The following is a 20,270-nucleotide window of genomic DNA, read 5'->3' as shown; positions in this document are numbered from 1 at the left end:
GAGCTGATATAAAAATGTCAGTAAATTTGAAGGTAACAGGAGGGTTAAGCTTTTGCTTAACACAGTAACATGAGCATGCTGCATGCTGTTTGATTTGGAAATACATCACCGCACACTTTCCCCCACATTTTTCTTGAATGCTACAACCCTTAGTTATGATTAAGAGTGCACATCGGCCTGATTTTTCCTTTCATCCATGAGAAAAAGCTTGATTCCCCACAATCAGCCTCCACACAATACCCTACAGTACAATACCCTATTAGAGTTGCTGTGCATAGCATGGCAGCACCCATAACCCAGCCTCACTCAAGTCATTCTCTGGCTCTTGTGACTGAGCAGGGAATGTACCTGGATATCACTGCAGGTGTGTGTAAATGTACACAAACAAGGATGCGTTATCTGTACTGGGCGAGAACAAAGAGTTTGGTGTGTGTGGAAGTACAGTATTTTTTTATTACAGTAGCAATGCCTTTCCTTTCCAAGCCAATCCCGTCCAATTTAACACATTTCCTGTTTGTGCTCGGGATCCAACCAGCGGAGCGCTTGCATGTGCGCTAATCAACACACAGAGAGAAGAAGCTTGGTAGAGTTAAGATGGCGGCATGTGGGTGAGGAGGCTGTGGATCTAAACTCGGGATTTTTTCGCCATTATAAGATTCCTATGAATCCTCATATATACAGTAATCGAGAAAATAACATTTTCTACATATTTCACACGTCTGCATGTGATTTTGGATTGACCCCATGACATCTATACACTTCGTGGTTCACCCGTTGCCCGGGACCGAGGATCAGCTCAATGACAGGTATTTTGTTGCGGGCGGCGCAAAAGAAGAATTAAGATCAATATTCATGTGTGAGGTGTAGTGCGTGGCGTATGGTGTTGTGTTTGTGAACGGTGTCGAGAATGTCATACGTGCGAATACGAGTTGAAATGTTTTTCTTTTTTTTTTATGGCACCCCCCGGGTTGAAACAAGGCCCGGCATCTTGAACAATCCTCGTTAGCTTGCTGCTAGCTAAACAGTCGTCTGCTAACCCGTTAGCCAACGTTTGCAAGCTGTTTCCTTGGTTCTCCGGAATGATTGGCTCACAGTCAAAGTTGAGATGGACAATGCGGGTTGGGGGATGGGGGGAGATATGGAATAAATGTCATAGAAAACAATGCCGTGCGGGGTTTTCGTGTTTTCATTGCGAAAATTTCCGTACACCCTTCTTGTGCGTCTTAGTGTTTGTTTTGCGGGCGTCTCGTTGATTATCAAGATCAATGAAGTAGCTAACGTCAGCTAACTGATGGCTAGCCGCTAATGCTAGGAAGCTAACGGCAAGCTAATGCTATAACCACGCTCTTGCCAAAGCCAAGTGTTTGTATCTGTCTTTTGCGTCGACGTATATTGAAAGTGAATTAATGTTAGTGTTGTGTTGACACCAACGGGAATATCACCTTCCTCTGTCTCTAGTCTAACCGGTGCACTTTGTGCGCAGTGCGATATATATCCCAAGAAATATGCAGTGATGCAAAGCTAGCAACATTGCATTCATGTTACTCAAGCAACGTTAATCGTTCTTGATAAGATGACATGCTCGGGCTTATGAAATGACAGTAATAAGAGCTGAATACTGAAATAAGGGAAGGATGTTTGAGTGATCACGTAAGGACATTGTAATGCTCACAAACTGTGACTGCAGTTTACATTGTAGATATTGTCAGTGGTAGCGTTATTACACCGTGTGAGATGGGCTCTTTGTTGTTAGCTAAGTCTATTTTGAAGTTGTATAGATCATCATTCAGGAGTAATGGTTGTAGGCAGTGTCCAGAAAATAGTGTGCGACCTGTATTTTGGCACAGCATGTGATTTATGATAAACCTATTTATATCATCCATAGAGATTGAACTGATTAATGAGCCGTTCTACTTTAAGACAAAGAGGTTGAAAAGTCGGAAAGCATATTTTGGTATGACCTTGAGATAAAGAACTGGATATAGGCATCTAGTATTTGAAAGCTTGGTACAGTTTGGTATGCTGGTCCACTCCATGGCACCAACTCTGGCCGGATTGACAAGAAAGGATAGCTCACTGTCATCTTGATTCTTATTGAAAAGGCCAGTCAAAGACCATCACTTCCCTAAGGAGGTCATGGTTGTTTCATCCCCAGGCAATGCATGCCATTGCACACATGCAGTGCTATAATCACCATGTGCTGCTGGGCCCCCTCCTCTCTTTTACCCATGAAGGAACTTGCAGTTGTCAAAGCAGATAAGTGCCTTTATCTGAAGTAATAAAAAAAAAAAAAAGGCTTGGTCCATTTTGTCTGAGTAGAGGCGCTTGCATGGTATGAATATCCGGTCACATTTCCTCAACCAGATAGCAGTCTTTTTCTTGACACAACTTAAGTCAACTCTGGCATATGGGTAAAACAGAACAACCAATATTTCTTTAGAGATTTTTAAATCATTTTTGCTAAATGTTTTAGTTAAACTATTTTATATGGCTTGTTTAGGTGATAGGCCCAGCCCCAAATTACTATGGCTTGTGTCTGTGCTATGGTGGTGCAATTTATTTGAGGGGAAGGTTAGTGGATGACTGACCTGGATGCTTGGTGACTCAATTTCTCTTACCTCCCTGCAGTGTTTGGACTGCTGGTGCATTGGCTTTTAAATGTGCTCTTGTAGTTTGGGGGTGTTTCTAGTTTCATTAAGTGACGTATGTGTCAAGCATGGTGAGCCAGATGAATGTGGCTAGGTCAGTGTTTATAATTCACAAATGTGTTTTCTCTGTAACCTGCATGTGTTAAGTTGCTAAGGTGTGTCCTGTGCAGTGTTGACTTACAATTGACATTTACAATTGCTTTATATTTGACAAGGTTGAAACTGTCTTTTCATCAAGCATTTGAACAACTTGAAATATAGAAAAAAACAGGTATATATACATGTTTCACATATGTTTGAAAGCTTAATATGCCACTTTCCCCCCCTCAGAGTTACATTGTTTCTTATTTCTAACTCAGTCAAGATTTGGTTAGATGTATAAAATTGTTTCATGCTGCTGAACCAATGGTTAACTACAGTACAGGAGACTGACAACCTGTATTGAACATGAGAGTGTGGAAGGTCGTCCCTCAGAAAGTAAATGTCTAATTGCCTCCTCCATTGTTTGGTCTGGAGAATTTCAATGAACTCTGTCTGTCAGCCAGGCCATTTAATGAGCCTCAGTGCTGAGGAAGCTAATAGGATAGTCTTTTTTGAACTTTACACAAATCTGTTGATGGATCATTTTCAGGATATCACTCATTGCCTCCATGCTTTGACTATAGATAGGCCTAGATGGCAGACATTCCTGCTCAGAGTGGCAGGCTTGAGACTAGCATTGCACTATTGGGTTTCTCAGAATTTGCTCGGCTGTCACGGTCAGATGGGTCTCAGCATTTGCCCCTTATGCCTCCATGGCGAGTCTCAGAGGTATGACTTGTCCTCTGCTGTCTCAGGGTGAGTGAAGCCAACAATGGAGAATAGCTTATGACACCTGCGTTCACATGTTGTGGCATCAGCAAAAAAAGACACAAAACTGTAAATGGATTTTGTCACATTTAAATGGTTATCCCAACTTCTGAGATAGACTCATCTTCTCACTATCATTAATGCCCAGTATGGATAGGTTAATGTGACACTGTGTGGACAGATTTGTTTTACCTAACAAATTTATAGTTAAATTTATAGATCTACTCATTTAATGACCTTAAGTTTGTGAACACGGCGTCTGGTATATTGACTTGGTCGACATGATGAGCTGAGCTCATTAACTTTTTATGTGCAGAAAACTCCACAATAATTAACTGAAATAACACAGGTTTCATGTGTACTTAGTCGTTTGTCTTTTGACGTTTACTTTTTAAGGAGTGTGTATTTGCATTACCTGAAATGGGTTTTGCTTGAATTATTTCTTTGTCTTTTCAGGCTCCGTGAAGTCTCAGAGAAACTCAACAAATACAACTACAACAGGTGAGTCTGTGTTGACATGGTGGCTGTAGGCTGCCTTGATCAAGATTGGTGTGTGTGAATAGTACATCATTTATTTTCTCAGTATTTCCTGCTCTTTATTTACCTTGTTTTTCCTTAATGCAGTCATCCACACCTCAGTCTGCTGGAGCAGGCCACCCTGAAACAGTGTGTGGTCGGTCCAAACCATGCTGGATTTCTCCTTGAGGTAATGCTGTAAGACATTAGTGGTGCATTAATTTTACCAGAGAATGTTCTGTAATGTATCGTTTTCCATGCTTTTTGGATAATTCCAGTGGACTATGTGCCACAGAATAAAGGTTGTCTGTGATTGCCCTCAAATTATTGTTCAAAACCTAGGGACAAAAAACATGAAATGCACTTATCTGCCAACTAGCAACAACATAGCACCTTGTTACATTTGGGAAATGCTACTTCACACTCGAACACTGTAATAAAGTTGTTCATTATTTTTACTTTCTGGACTTTCAGACATGGATTAACTGGATTACAGTTTTGGGTGATTTGAATATTGTTAAAGTTACAGGACCTCACCTCAGTGAGGCTAATCCAGTTTGAAATGGGTTGTGGACACACCGAAGAGATGTGCAGGAATTGATGTCTGTGTGTTGATCTGATAGAAACATCAGCAGACAGGTCAAACATGCATAGGTGAAACTGTGCTGGATTTGCATGGATTTTAATGTTGAAGTTTAATTTTTTTCTGAAATGTAGGAAATCAGTGCTGTGTGCTGTAGCAGTCCAGTGTTGCACTGTTATGACAGAATAATCTGCATATAGCACTTACGTTGATGTATAATTTTGTAGTAGACTTGTATACTTGAGAAGGCCACCCCTGTGGTATATGAGGTGTCATGCACACTGCACTGTTGTCCACATTTGTTGTGCACACTGTGCACAACAAATGTGGAGGAAAGAAGGGTTTTGAGTTTTCTTTATGATGTGTCCAATGTAATCAATTATTTTATTACTTTTATTTGGCATTAGTGGGTGCTTTGCAGATGGAATTTCAATGCCATTTTTGGTCCATTGCACTCAATATTACAAAGTCTTTTTTTCCACTTGTGTTAACACTATTAGTGACATGATAACTGTAAAGCTCACCAGATTTAGAATATTGTTATATCTGTCAAACATGTGAAATTTAAATCCATAAATGATATGTCTGTTTTAGGATGGACGTGTGTGTAGAATCAGCTTTGCTGTCCAGCCTGATCGCCTGGAGCTCAGCAAACCTGATGGCAGCGATGGGTGAGAGACTAATTTACATTGGGATCCTTCCTGGAAACTGTTTTACCTTTGGCACAGAGTTAGGAAACCTGCTGCTTTGTAGAGGTGGCTACAAGATACATTGAACATGCTCAGACCTACTGATGGTGGCTGTGGTCATTTGAATTCCATTCAGCACTTGTGCCCTTTCTGGCTGAGTATAAAACATTTGGGCATGGTTTCACTTCTAGAATAATGCTCTCAGTCGAGGGTACCCGCAGGGTCTTAATAGTATTAAAAAAAACATTGAATTGAATACTCTCAAAATAAGGCCTTAAAAGTATTGAATTTAATTTACTAAGGTCTTAAATTTTTTTCTTGTCCTTTCATTGGATTAAATAAATACCATAACATCATAAATAACTGTCACATGTAAAAAATGTTTTGTGTGTGTAGCATTACAATTTACTTTAATGTGACTTAGGTGTTACAACGGTATAGGTAATGTCTACATCAGTTTATTGCTTTACACTCTTGATTGTGGATTGTGCACAAGTTCTGGCGCGAATCAATCAAATGTCAGGAAAGAAAACAAAATGTCTTGCAACTTACTCCTTACAAGCTAGCATTAGTTTGTCCCCTCAGAATGGGAATGATAAGGTGGCTCAGTTGTGTTCAAGAACCTGGATGAACAAATTGTAGCCAAGGGAGCAGAGTTCTGAAGACTATAGGTCCGCGTGTCTAGTGACACTCACCGACGCACACTCGCGCTGCGCTTTCTGATCCTAATCTACTGCAAGTAATGTCTGTTATGTTATTTTATCTGATATGATTAGCATTATTTGAAATGGAAGTACAGTGGTCCCTCATTTATCGCAGGACTTATGTTTTAAAAATAACCCGCAATAGACAAAATCTGCAAAGTAGTCAGCTTTATTTTTTTACAATTATTATAGATGTTTTAAGGCTGTAAAACCCCTCAATACACCCTTTATACACTTTTCTCAGACAGGCATTAACATTTTCTCACTTTTCTCTCTTGTTTAAACACTCTCAAAGTTCAAACCTTTTTAGAAAAATAAGTCCAGTATTATAGAATGAAACCAAAGATCAGAACCTTCCGGCACGGAGGAGATTGATTGACAATGGTCCACAGTCCCATAGCCAGTCAGAACGCAGAACACAATGCACGTCTCTCCCTTAGCCAATCAGGATGCAGAACACAATGCGCTATGTAAAAAAAAAAAAAAAAAAAAAAAAAAAAAAGCATCCGCGAAACTGCGAGGCCGCAAAAGGTGAACCGCGTTATAGCGAGGGACAACTGTATTCGTGACCAAAAGACGCAATGTTAGGCCATGGAGAGGGGTAAGGACTCTTAATATGACACGCATTCTTTTTTTTTTTCATTTTATGTTATTAGAGTACACACACACCTCATATAGCTATTGTGTATTAAATATCAATCTGAGTATTAAATGGTTTATTAAATTCAAGTACTTGGTAAATTATTATTTTCTAGGGCTTAAAATCCATATTGATTTGCCATTATGTCCTTCATACTTTTGCCAGTATGGCTGTCAAGTTGGCATTAAATGTCATTCTAAGTGGTATGAAAAAGGTCCTAAAAAGTCTTAAATTTAACTTGGAGACCTGTGGGGGTACCCCGTGAATCTTCACTGCAAATATTTCCATCTATAAAGGGTGAAACTTGTATCTGAATACATCACAGGACTGTCATTATTATTAGAATTGCACTAACAGGCTGCTGTGGAATGCTTTGGTGTAATGCTTGATGAGATCATGATGTTTATCTTGTGATTTTTCACAATTAGAACTAGAATTGCTTTTCAGAAAGATTTTTCCTCCGTTGTGTTAAATGAATTATATGGGCATATGATTTGGTTTTCCAAAAAACAAAAATTTTCTTTACTGATCTTCAGACCACACTAGTCAAGCCTGAAATTGTATCCCCAGAGTATCAGAAAACATAGCATTCTGAAAGCCAGTTGTATTTTTGACTGTGTGAGTGTGTGCCTCTTGCTGTGTTTCATTTTCTATATAAAAGAATGGCTTTTTAGTAGTTGCTATGGTGTGTGTTGGCTGTGAGCATGTATTTTTGTGAATGTCTCATTGATAGTTCTTTACATCTTGCCAGCAGAGCAGCATCCAACAGTGATTTCAGAGTTTTCAAGGCCCCTCTAGCTGCTAAGTATGCATGTGAATCAGGCTGTAAAAAGACTGAGGAGCAGCCTGGTCCAAGCTTTTCTGCAGAACACATGTTTTGTTGCCTGGCGCAGACTTGCAAAGGAAAATAAGATGGTTTCAAATGGTAATGGCATTGCAGTCAGCATCAGTGTGGGTTGCTGGGAAGCCTATGGAAAAGAGAACTGCATATCATCTGTTGTGAAAGTTTGTGAGCTTACTGAACAAGACCTAATTTCCTCTTTGATACTCTCTGAATTACAGCAGAATTTGCATGTAACGCCCCAACTTGTTCATCATTTTGAATTTACTCATTTTCTGTTGTATATGTGAATATTTGAAAACCTTGTTTCTATTTTCCACTGTCCTCTGCAAAATTATGGTACAGAACTTGCATGTAATTTTTTCCTGGGAAGTAGCTTAGTTCAGTATCATCGTTGGCTTACACTGTGCAAGTTGTCATACTCTTTTGTACCCTTGTGGCACTTTGCAATGGCTTCCAATAATTTACACCAGCCAAGTTTAAATACATCAATCCAGTCAAATGTATCTGCCTAGATATTATGAAACTCAGAAGACTTCCCATTGTAAGAAATCTTGGCATAGGAGAAAGCAATCGCAGCCCCAAAACCCCAAGAACTTTTAAAAAAGAAAGTCTTGAAGGAGGAATGAGTTGCAGCCAATTCTGATTCCCAAGGGTGTTGCCATGCTAGTCTCCACCAAAGCCCCTCCTGTTTCACAGTATAAAATTAAGAAAAAATAAAGCCCAATCCTAGGGGCCTAACACCTGGGTTAATTTTAGTTTCTGTCTACCCGGGTAGAAAACAATTTCTTTTGGTCCTGTGTAGGACTTTTATAGGTTTGTAACTGATCTCCCATCTTTTGTTTCCAGTTCAAAGTTGAGCAGTGGTTCAGGGACAGGAAGGAGCTCCAGGCCAGGCAGGACTAGTGATCCGCCCTGGTTCCTGTCTGGTTCTGACACATTTGGCAGACTGGCAGGCAACACCTTTGGGTAAGTTCTGGCAGGGTTGGCAGAGACAAATGGTCCTGTGAAAGCTCAATGTGTAGAGCATGGTACTGACGCTGCAAGGGTTAGGGGTTTATTTCCACTGCGCCCAGTGCCACCCAATTTCAAGAGAACATATGCAGGGTGCTGTAAAATTGTTTTGGTAAATGTGTCCACCGAATGGTATACATCAAAAAAAGCCAGTCGTGGTCATGAATCCAGTTAAATTGGCAGTCTCTCTGGTTGCATTTGTAGTGCTTTTTTATGGACACTGGTGGCCACAGGATAATCCATTCCCCCTTCAAGATAATATCTATAAAGGGTCTTAATTTTGAGGTTTTGCAGAATAAACACAAACTAACCATCTAAACCTGAACCTGCAATCCTAACAGTTCTGTATTTTAAAATGGAAGTTTGAATGTCAAAATGTACACATAATCAGTTCAATTATAATCTTTCAGTTTATTTCCCCTCTAATTACAGTTAAATTAGGAAATGGGCAATCAGATGACTTCATCTTTCCTTCGAATGTTGCAAATACAAAATCTCCTGAGTCTCGACTGTTCTGTCTCAGCTGTCACAAGGCTGATCCGAGCATACCCAGATGTGTGTGTGTGTGTGTGTGTGTTTGTGTTTGTGTGTGTGTGTGTGTGTGTGTGTGTGGGTTTGAGTTTGTCCTGTTAGTCAGAAGGTTGCTTTGGCAGTTTCATCTGACTCTGGCCTTGTACTGTATGTAACAGGAGTCGCTGGAGCTCTGGCGTTAACGGAGGCAGTGGAGGAAGTGGCAGTGGAGGAGGAGCTGGGGGAGGTGGAGCTGGAGGTGGCAGCAGCGGTGGAGGAGGGGGTGGTGGAGGAGGAGGGGGAGGAGGGGGCGGCACCTCGGGCAGGTCGTCCACAGCAGCCCGGGACTCTCGTAGGCAGACCAGGGTGATCCGCACAGGGAGGGACCGTGGCTCGGGCCTGCTGGGTAGCCAGCCTCAGCCAGTCATCCCAGCCTCTGTCATCCCGGAGGAACTTATTTCTCAGGTACAGAATTTCTTTGGCTAGCCAGTATTTGTACATTTATTTTTCAGAAACAGATGATACAGTTAACAATTTCAGTAATACTTTTTCAGTGCGGAGATAGATGAAATTCAGTCTATGGTTTTATTTTCATTAACTCTCCTATTACATAAGGCTCTTTCCTAAGCCCAGTACACCCCATTTGGATGTTTTCATAGGCCATAATTGTGTTCTATTGCCTTTACAGATTTCCTGAACCCTATTCCCTTACATACAGTGAACATGTAATCATACCTTCCCCATAGAAAATCTCTTTAATCTCTTTTCAAACTGTAGTTTTTTTTCCTCTGGAGGGATACAATAGTTGAAAGCAAAAGAGATGAAGATAAAATTTCACTGGGGCTGCTGGGAAACTGAAGCACCCACCATCCTTGTTGTAGAGGTTATTGGCATTTATCTGAATTTTGGAAGCTAACTAGGCTAAGCAAGGGCTGCTGAGAAATCTGGTGCTGCTTTTGATGCTGATGTCATTCGACTGTTCTTTTATGTGATTTATACCCACTATCAGTAAACTGACATTTTCTGCGGTCCCAAATGGATGACTCAAAAAGTTTCTTCTCCACCTTTACTCTGGATGCAGAAAAAGTTTGATGCTTATGCCATTTTTGTTTTCATTGCCAATTCTACTTAGAGTTGGTCGGCTAACCAATTTCTGCTGTCATAGAAAGATCATGAAAATGCATCATGTGCTTTGCCCTTCATCCCCAGGCCCAGGTAGTCCTGCAGGGGAAGTCTAGGAGCGTGATCATCAGGGAGCTCCAGAGGACCAACCTGGATGTCAACCTGGCCGTCAACAACCTGCTGAGCCGGGATGATGAGGATGGGGATGATGGAGATGACACTGCAAGCGAGTCCTACCTGCCTGGAGGTTTGTCTTGAAAACTAGAAATGGTGACAAAAGGGATCTTGGCTTGCATAAGATAATTTTAATTATATGTTTATTATTTTAAGCTAGAGCTAATTGCTATATATCTCTGTTTATTATTGAAATTATACAGGTGTGCCAACAGCTCAGCACACATGTACATTCATTATGAGGAGAGATTGTATTGAAGGGCAGTATAGTGTACATTTGAGTGATTTGATTGAGGGGTGGGGACATTTGTCTTGTAATAGTCAAGACAAATGGGGAAAGCCTTTGCTGTAGTCTTAACTGGACAGTTTTTTTTAACGTTATGTCCTTTTGTGTCCATATTCTTTGCAGAGGACCTGATGTCCTTGTTGGATGCAGACATCCACTCAGCTCACCCCAGTGTGATTATTGATGCTGACGCCATGTTCTCTGAGGACATCAGCTACTTTGGCTACCCCTCATTCAGGCGTTCCTCACTGTCCCGCCTAGGATCCTCCAGAGGTAACTCACTAATTCCCTGCTATCTACTGAAGGGAAGACATTAGAGAGGCTTATGTCGCAATGCTGGTGAGGACTTTTGGTGTTGGAGATGGACGTTTGATATATGTGAAAGACCATGCAATGAACTTAGGTGGCAGAACCAGTAAGCCCTTGATGAGCCTGAAAAGACAGCACTGCTTGAGCACATCGCCTCAAGCAAGGAACTGTATGAAATGTTCCTAGTATATGAAGTCTTATTTTAGATGCATTAAAAACAAACAAACCTGTGAGTGGCTTAAGAATTAAATAGGTGTAGGAAACCCAGGAGAAGTATTAACATTCATGAGGGATGCTGATTTCTGACACCAACTGAAAACTGTAGGGGCTATGTCCAGGGGATGTCTTTCCTGTGATATGGCATGTATTTGATTATTTTTTTCCTTTTATGACAGGTATTTAATGGAGGTGTAGACTTGCTCAAGTGATTTGCTGATATAGCTCGATGTGTTTGTGTTGGATGTATTTGATTGAAAAAGTTGAATTGTTTGAGCTTACTTGCTGGGAAATAAATGTAGTTTTCTTCTCTCTTCAATGTGTTCAGCCAGTTTTGTAGTATGAATGTTGGTGTTGCAGCCTATAAATGTTTGGTGTTGTATACTGCATGGCTGTAGTACGTACTGTGAGCCCTCTGAGAAAGGCCCGCTAGGCCCACCTGTCTTAACAGGGACCCTCTACAGCAGTCTGTTCTAAAAACCTACTTAGCCCACTTTTAGCCCTATGCATGTTTTCTTTCTGTCTATCCACTTCTTCCTCTTCTACCTCGCATTTTAACATGTGAGTGTGCAAACGGACTCACCCACCAGTATAATTTAGACTCCCATTCAATCTCATTGCTGCAATTTTGATTTGCATTACAGTGATTCTAAAAAAATCTATCTCTTTCTCTATTCTTAAAAATATGTTGACGGGTCTTTCCCAGAGAGTGGCTTACTTTTATCCCACTGGTGTGACCTTATTGCATACCAGTTCTCCTTCTTCCCTTAGAGCGCGACTCAGAGCTGTTGCGTGAGCGCGAGTCTGTGTTGAGGTTACGTGAGCGCCGGTGGTTGGACGGTGCCTCGTTCGACACGGAGCGAGGCTCCACCAGCCGCGAGGGTGAGCCCAGCTTGGATAAGAAGAGCATCCCTGTACAGAGCCCTGTCTCCCTGGGAGAGGAGCTCCAGTGGTGGCCTGATAAGGTAGGAGGACCATGAAGCTGTTAGTTCCATATCTGAGGAATCAGAGAGCTTGCTCAAAAGAAATAGTCAAGTTTGCTGTTAGTCAGATGTTAGATTATAACCTCAGACTGTAAATAGAAATATACTTTTGCCATTAAATTGTTATTAACAGCTACCACTGACTTTACACATTCATGTCCTGCTAAGATATGGCTGAATTTTGTTCTGCGGAACATTTCACTGAAGGCTCAAATTTCCTCTTCAGGATGGTGTGAAGTTTGTGAGCATCGGGGCCTTGTTCTCAGAGCTGGTGGCCGTCAGCTCTAAAGGAGAGCTCTACCAATGGAAGTGGAGCGAACCTGAACCCTACAGAAATGCACAGGTGGAGATTTAGGCCTTTTGGATCTGCTAAATGGTGGTTTCTCAATTGAATTAAGACAAAATTCAGTGAAACAAGGACAAAGAATATTACAGGAAAAGAAGAAGAATTTGTCACATTGTACTTCTTTGCTCATTAGTGATTGAAGGCTTTTTATCTGCCTGAACTCCACTTTAGCTTACAGAGTCCCTTTTGCCATGTGTTAGTCAGTCAAAATCAGATGGCTGGAAAGAACTAGTGGTTATTAGAGGAACTAACTCTGTCTGTCATTTGTCTAAACAGAACCCTTCTATTCATCACCCCCGTGTGTCCTTCCTGGGCCTGACCAATGAGAAGATCACCCTGTTGTCTGCCAACAGCATCAGAGCCACTGTAGCCACAGAGAGCAACAAGGTAGTTTATGCCTGTTCCTCTTTTCATGTAAAAACCTGTGTGCCTTGCTTTGTTAATAGCAAGATTGACCATAAGATAATTTATGCTGTTATAGGGTTGCAATTAAGAAATACATGTCTTTATAGTTACTGATTAGACATCCCTTTCTCTATCACTTATACATGTTCTTTATTTAATTATGACATGTTTACTCATGTTTGTTTGGTGCAGGTGGCAACCTGGGTGGATGACACATTGAGCACAGTGGCCTCCAAGCTGGAGCACAGCGCCCAGACCTTCCCTGAGCTGCAGGGAGAGCGCATGGTGTCACTGCACTGCTGCGCTCTTTACACCTGTGCACAGCTGGAGAATAGCCTCTACTGGTGGTGAGAGAGGGCTTTACCATGAAACTAGACTGAGTGGAATTGTGTTTTTTTTTTTTTTTTTTTGGAACAAGACTAAAAGAAGTAGAACTATATCAGACTGTATGTGAACTACAGATAAATTGGCTTTTTACAGTAAGTTAGTGTTGGTGCATTACCAGGCTATGAATTTATTTTCTGCTGAGTTCACAATCATATTTTTGTGCAACCTCCCTTTTCAGATAGCTAAGCATAAGAAAGTGATGACCTTTGAAGGGACAATGTAGTTCACAGCTGATATTGAACAGCAGATTTCTTTTGATGAAATATTAATCAAGAATCACAGCTGGGCAAAGAAAGTCATTGCTTTCATTAAGCTCTACAGCAGAGGCCCAGTGATAGTTTTGCTAAGATTCAGACCTCAAACATTGAAGAATACTAAGGACAAGATATGTGTTAATCCACTATGTGCCATTCTTTCTTTTGGTATAGGAGAGGGCTTCACTACGAATATTTGCAGTTAATGTAGTTAACCCAACAGCAAACGTACATACTGTGCACAACATGATTAAACACCTTTTCTGACACACACACACAAACACACACAAACAGGTTATTCCTGCAAGTGTGGGTCCATCTTAAAAGCTAACATTCGCCAAGGCAAATTAAACTGCCAGAATTCACTGTGACATTCCCCCATTACACAATGGGAAACTGGTACATATCAGGGCATGGTATGACTGTCAGTATGTCACTGGTGTTTTGACATTTTGCTGCTTGTATCCCTCCACAGGGGTGTTGTGCCTTTTAGTCAACGAAAGAAGATGCTTGAAAAGGCCAGAGCCAAGAACAAGAAGCCAAAGTCCAGCGCTGGCATCTCCTCAATACCCAACATTACTGTGGGAACACAGGTAATAACATTTAAATAAAATTATATTTTATCGCTTGTTTGCTTAGCTTGTTTTTGTCTTAATTCCCACCACACAAAACAGAGATGGACTTCCATCCTGTTGTTGGTTGTTTTTCTCTCTTGCAGTTAGCCCTCCAAGCCTTGAAGTTGATATAACCTTGGTGTAATATGACTTTATTTTTCCTTTCTTTAGGTGTGCTTGAGGAATAACCCCCTCTACCATGCCGGTGCAGTGGCCTTTTCTGTCAATGCTGGGATCCCCAAAGTGGGCGTCCTGTTGGAGTCTGTCTGGAACATGAACGACAGCTGCAGGTTCCAGCTGCGCTCACCAGAGAGCCTCAAGAACATGGAGAAGACCACTAAGACCCAGGAAATCAAGTTAGTTCCATGATAGCTTGCATAAAGCAGTCCATGTTAGGATTTGACTTGAATTGTCCCTATGCGTAGGTTCTTAGTGACTTCATTTTCTCTGACAACCTAATATGTATTGAAAATCAGTTTTATGTATTCTCAGTAATAAACATAGGTCAAAGAATTAGGGATGCACCGATCCGACTTCTTCAGTTGCGATGCCGATACCGATCCTGAGGCCTTACGTATGGGTCGATACCCGATACTCATCCAGTATCATTGAAGCTGCAAACCTCAACAGCAGCGGCGGCTCCCTTTGATCTGTTCAACTGCTGGAATTCCTCGTGCTCCTTCGCGTGGTGTTTCTGGAGGTGCTTGATTCAATTTGTGGTATTCTATCTGGCAGTGCTACCACCACCCCTGGCAACATTCATTTTACATACATTGCAAACTGCCGTCGAGGTAGTTTGCGTGCTAAGGGTGAAATACCTCCATATCGCAGACCTTTTCATTAGCTCCATGTTGCTTGTGTTTACAACTCAACTCAATCAACTCTCGTGGCATGCCGGACACGTGCCGTATGACGCAACCCGTGTCGCAAAGATTTAAAGGGGAAGGATCGGTCTTACGGATTGGCTGCTTTCACAGATACCCAATCCAGGTAAAATGTTGATATCGGCGCCGATATCTGATGCTAATATCGGATCGGTGCATCCTTACAAAGAATGCAGCAATGCTAGATGTCAGAGAATTTAAAGACTGCAAAGAAACAGTTATCAGAACAGTTTAGCCCCAAGGACATGACTTGGATTAGTGTTCTGCACTTGAAGAAGTTTAAAAGGGATCTATTTTACATTACATTGCCTCATTGAAAATAAGTACTATGTAATGCTATCTTATGTTCAACATTTAATTAGCCTCGTTTTCAATAAATCCAAAATTTATTCTGTAGGACGGAGAGCAAGCCAGAGCTGGTGAAGACTGAGATGGGTCCCCCTCCCTCTCCAGCATCGACTTGCAGTGATACCTCGTCTATCGCTAGCAGTGCCTCACTGCCTTACAGTATGTCAGCCTCTGTCAGCCCCTCTCTCACAACACTCTATCTTGCCTTTGCTCTCTATCTCACAGGCACAGAACCCATTTCTTCCTCTTTCTATGCTCTCATGACTCCTTTGACTTTGAAACAGATGGCGCAGTCTTTTATCATCTAGTTTTTTTTTTTTTGCTGCCTTGTTCTCCTGTGAGTGAAGTATGGCCAGCTTACAGTACATCTGTTTGTACTGTTGGTTGCCCTTTTACCACCTCTTATCATGTCTACCATATGGCAAGGTGTGGGTGTTGATAATTAGTTCTCCTTAGTGCAAAGTAATCCTTTATGACCTGGTCAGCAGTGATGCTTTTCATGCTTGGATCAGGACTATTAAACTATTCCATTGTTTACTTTGTACCAGTCTGCTTGCTATAGCTTCAAGTAGAAATGTGGTGTCTTGTTTTGAGTGCTGAGGTCAAAGGAACTCTTTACTCTTTGCAGAGCGAAGGCGCTCTACCCCAGCTCCCAAAGAAGAAGAAAAGGTGAATGAGGAGCAGTGGCCTCTCAGGGAGGTGGTGTTTGTGGAGGATGTTAAAAATGTCCCTGTTGGAAAGGTAGGTGGCAATGAGTAGTGTGTCAATATTCTTTTTTTCTTTGTTGCCTTCAGATACTATTTTTGCCCCTGGTCTGTCTGTTTCCTTTTTTTGACATCTCAATATATACTTTTAATTACTTTTTCCTCAATCAAAGGTGCTAAAAGTGGACGGTGCATACGTTGCTGTGAAGTTTCCAGGGACATCAAGCAGCATGAGCAGCCAGAGCACTGCTGCTCCCACCGACTCTGACCCATCATCACTGCTGCAGGACTGCAGGCTCCTCAGAATAGATGAGTTACAGGTATGGACACAAATGAAATGTGTATTACTTATAACCTATTTTGTAATTTACTTGTATAGTGGACGTTCTGCTGGAAAAAGTGGACAACATGGGACTGTTTTTCACACCATTCACACCATTCTCTTTTGTCCTTCCATTGCTTTGTTTCCAACAGGTGGTCAAAACAGGTGGAACTCCTAAAGTTCCTGATTGCTTTCAGCGCACACCTAAAAAGCTCTGCATCCCAGAGAAAGCTGAGATTCTGGCTGTGAATGTTGACTCCAAAGGTATGTCAATTCTATATGTCTGTGTTGTGTATTTTACCAATATACATCCATAGTTTGAAGAGTTTCCAGCTCTCTAACTACTACCTGTCTTCCAGGAGTCCACGCAGTGCTGAAAACTGGTAACTGGGTAAGGTACTGTATCTTTGACCTGGCCACAGGCAAAGCAGAGCAGGAGAATAACTTCCCCACCAGTAACCTGGCCTTCTTGGGGCAGAGCGAGCGCAATGTGGCTATTTTCACTGCAGGACAGGTGAGCCCACTACCTCTGCAGGTGACATAATTTGCGGCGGCGTTAAAGCACTTGACTTTCTTTTTATACATACATACATACACACACACACACACACACACATATGAGAGAGAGAGAGAGAGTGATGCATGCTTCTAAAAAAATCAAAAGATACTACCACGTCTTGTACCCCTCCACCTTTTCTGTCTGTTGGCTATAGCTTTTAAGTCAGTGGCTTTCGCACATGAAGCAGACTCTTGACATTTTAATGATTATCCTCCAGGAGTCTCCCATCATCCTCCGGGATGGAAATGGCACAATCTACCCGATGGCTAAAGACTGCATGGGTGGAATTCGAGATCCTGATTGGCTGGACCTGCCACCCATAAACAGCCTTGGCATGGGGGTGCACTCACTTGCAAATCTCCCCTCAAACTCCACCATTAAAAAGAAAGCTGCTATTATTATCATGGCTGTCGAGGTAAATATCACATTTGTAATGAGTGCTGTTTTGTGTGTAGTCTTTTATTGTCATGGGGAGCATCAATGAAGAGTGGACAGTTTGATGTTTATAGGCTTTCTGTGTAATGCTGTTTGAAGGCTTCTGTGGAAGACATAGGCCTAAATAAATGGATAAATAAAGGGCTAAAGAAACTAACAAACGTGTTGTATTATGTGATATCCTAGTCCTTAAAGCTTTTAGGTGACCCAAGAGCATTATGTTGTATAACACTGGTTATACAACATCAACCCAACTAGAAATATTACTATCCATGAGCCTCAAACCATAAAACAGACAAAACACAGTTGTCCAAGTCACAGAGAAACCAGCAGCAATACTGTTTCCCACATCAACCACATCCAAATGGTGATAACTCTTAATTACCATATCATTCTTTCCTTGTGCATTCAGAAGCAGACGTTGATGCAGCATGTGCTACGTTGTGACTATGAGGCATGTCGGCAGTATCTGGTGAACCTAGAGCAGGCCTTCCTGTTGGACCAGAGTGGCCAGGCCCTTGGAGCCCTTCTGGGGCACCGCTGTGATGGCAACCGCAACATCCTCCATGCCGCCGTCTCTGTCTGCTTTCCTGTTAGCAACAAGGAGACCAAGGAGGAGGAAGGTAAGCTGGAATGGATAGATAGCCTATGGAAAGATCTGTTGGATAGAAGTGGGTTTCTGTAATCACTATCACTTGAGTTTTCAGTTTTAAAGCACCACTCTGTCTTCCTAAGTATAGTGCACATGCACAATATTAAGATTATACACTCACTTTTCCAATTTAGTATTTTTAATTTTTTTGTTTGTTTTGTTTTATAAAATGAAAATTGAAATACTAGTCCAAACACAAAACTGGAGTGTATGTAATTTCAGCAGTATGGCATAGTTTGATTGCCGTTTACTTCCCAAATTTTTTGTTTTATTTTAGAAAATTAAACTGAGTGGTGTCATTTTTGTACCTTTTTTCAAGCCTTTCTCAGCCATGAGAAAGGATGGAAATTGGAAATTATATGCAATCATGGAAGAAAATCACATTTTACTCAACACTTAATTCCAGCTTGGACTCGTCAGTATCTGTTTAATTGCCTGCTCCTTCCTGACCCTTGTCTTCATGCTGAGTGTTGGTGCTGTGTCATTTCAGAGGCTGAACGGTCAGAGAGAAACACATTTGCAGAGCGTCTGTCTGCTGTGGAGGCCATTGCCAATGCCATCTCGGTGGTGTCTAGCAACAGCTCTGGAAATAGGACTGGGTCGTCCAGTAGCAGAGGGTAAATAACTTCTTGTACAGAAAAAGAGTGACAGTATTGTGCTGTGCTCAGTATAGAAAGAGCAGCTGTTTGTACAGAAAACTATACATGTGTGAATTTTAATCTTTATTAGGGCTGGGTGGTAAATTGCAAATTAACCAAAACTGTGCTGTGACTCTTTGACCAACCTTATTTTCCATTTCTGTATGTTGGTAAATGCACTCTCTTGCACAGTCCTCTCTCTCTCTCTCCCCCCCCCCCCCCCCTCTCTCTCTGTGTGTGTGTGTGTGTGTGTGTTCCTTAAATTTTAAAGATACTACTAGAAGAAACATAACGTGTTGGGCTCTATATCTACTTGAATTAGAATACATTTGCGTAGGAGGCAAGTTATTTTTCCCACAGCATAAAATTTGTGCATAAGGAGCCAACTGTAGATCAGTCTGACAAGCAGCACAGCCTTACCTAATGCTTACTCACTCTGCTTTGGTGTAAGACTGTGTGTTTGTACTTACAGTGGGTAATTTATGTATGACCATAAATAATTTTGCTGGCAGATATTTTAATTACAGCCACGATGAGCTTGCAAAGCAGTTGTTTGTTTTTTAATTGACATACAGGTTTTGAATTTTTCAAGTTTGGGCAGTGTTAACGACACATTCCAGCTAACGGGCTAATATGATGCTGACAGACAGCAAACCTAATGGAGCATAGCAACATCATGGAATGGATCTGTTCTTTTCAATGATATTTTGGCAATCGTTATGATGAATAGTCCAGTACTGTATATACCTGTGAAGTGTGATTAAAAATGGAGAATACAGATTAATCATGGCCTTATTGATTACCATGATGATCATGGTAAATATGGCAGTAAATTGTGATAAGGCCCTCAGGTCATATCGCCCCCAGCCTAGTCTAAATTCTAGTCTGCTGTCTTGGTTATGTGTTGTCTCCAGGCTTCGTCTGAGAGAGATGATGCGGCGGTCTCTGAGAGCAGCAGGTCTCGGCCGCCATGAGTCTGGCCCATCCTCCAGTGACCACCAGGACCCCGTTTCTCCTCCCATTGCCCCTCCCAGTTGGGTGCCTGACCCCCCACCCATGGACCCTGGTCAGTGCAGCAAATCAAAAACCTGATACCTCACCAAGGAATCACAAAATTATAAGACAAACTAAGTGGAAATAATGATTTTGATTTAAGTTAGGCCTGGCACAATTGTGTTGGAAAGTCAAAAGTTTTATTATCTAAGGTTAACTGTCTCCTTCCTTGCCTATTGAGGGAAAAGGCCTCAAACTTTGAGTTCAAGAATAAAGAATCTCAGAATGCTGCAGGCATGGCTTTAAAGGAAGAGAGTTTTACTATCTTTACAGTATTGATAACATTGGCTTATTTTTATCAGACTAATATCAAAATATGTTTCCCCAAAACCAGATGGTGACATTGACTTCATCCTGGCCCCAGCTGTGGGTTCACTCACCACTGCCTCAACAGGGACCAGCCAGGGACCCAGCACCTCCACCATACCAGGTCAGATAGTGCCATAAATATAAAGAAAAAAATGAGGACGAGACCATATTCTCTCAGTCAGGATTGTGTTTAAATGTCCAGGTGTAGTGATAACAGGAGTCCATCTGTTTCTTTTGTGGATGAGACTTGGTAAATTTTCGCTGTTCAGGTGTCTC

General features: G+C 41.6%; 1 protein-coding gene across 6 annotated transcripts in view; it reads left to right on the top strand.

The window, feature by feature from the left end:
* Window positions 1-581: 581 nt before the first annotated feature.
* ubr5 (ubiquitin protein ligase E3 component n-recognin 5) overlaps window positions 582-20,270 on the top strand; it is a 41,391-nt gene continuing 21,702 nt past the window's right edge. For 4 of the 6 annotated variants that reach the window (XM_030071659.1, XM_030071658.1, XM_030071657.1 and 1 more), the window contains exons 1-24: window positions 745-806; window positions 3,954-3,998; window positions 4,122-4,203; window positions 5,191-5,267; window positions 8,320-8,439; window positions 9,174-9,459; window positions 10,204-10,363; window positions 10,700-10,849; window positions 11,855-12,066; window positions 12,311-12,427; window positions 12,707-12,817; window positions 13,028-13,182; window positions 13,952-14,069; window positions 14,262-14,446; window positions 15,372-15,481; window positions 15,951-16,063; window positions 16,200-16,346; window positions 16,501-16,612; window positions 16,708-16,862; window positions 17,125-17,322; window positions 17,755-17,965; window positions 18,485-18,611; window positions 19,547-19,698; window positions 20,020-20,115. In XM_030071659.1, the coding sequence (XP_029927519.1) occupies window positions 745-806; window positions 3,954-3,998; window positions 4,122-4,203; window positions 5,191-5,267; window positions 8,320-8,439; window positions 9,174-9,459; window positions 10,204-10,363; window positions 10,700-10,849; window positions 11,855-12,066; window positions 12,311-12,427; window positions 12,707-12,817; window positions 13,028-13,182; window positions 13,952-14,069; window positions 14,262-14,446; window positions 15,372-15,481; window positions 15,951-16,063; window positions 16,200-16,346; window positions 16,501-16,612; window positions 16,708-16,862; window positions 17,125-17,322; window positions 17,755-17,965; window positions 18,485-18,611; window positions 19,547-19,698; window positions 20,020-20,115 (3,301 nt within the window). Of the gene's footprint in view, window positions 807-3,953; window positions 3,999-4,121; window positions 4,204-5,190; window positions 5,268-8,319; window positions 8,440-9,173; window positions 9,460-10,203; window positions 10,364-10,699; window positions 10,850-11,854; window positions 12,067-12,310; window positions 12,428-12,706; window positions 12,818-13,027; window positions 13,183-13,951; window positions 14,070-14,261; window positions 14,447-15,371; window positions 15,482-15,950; window positions 16,064-16,199; window positions 16,347-16,500; window positions 16,613-16,707; window positions 16,863-17,124; window positions 17,323-17,754; window positions 17,966-18,484; window positions 18,612-19,546; window positions 19,699-20,019; window positions 20,116-20,270 lie in introns of all 6 variants that reach the window. The other 2 variants (XM_030071656.1, XM_030071655.1) reach the window with 1 other exon arrangement.

This window comes from Myripristis murdjan, chromosome 16 (genome assembly GCF_902150065.1).
Source record: "Myripristis murdjan chromosome 16, fMyrMur1.1, whole genome shotgun sequence".
NCBI classification, from domain to species: domain Eukaryota; kingdom Metazoa; phylum Chordata; class Actinopteri; order Holocentriformes; family Holocentridae; genus Myripristis; species Myripristis murdjan.
This window is presented reverse-complemented; position numbering and strand designations above follow the sequence as displayed.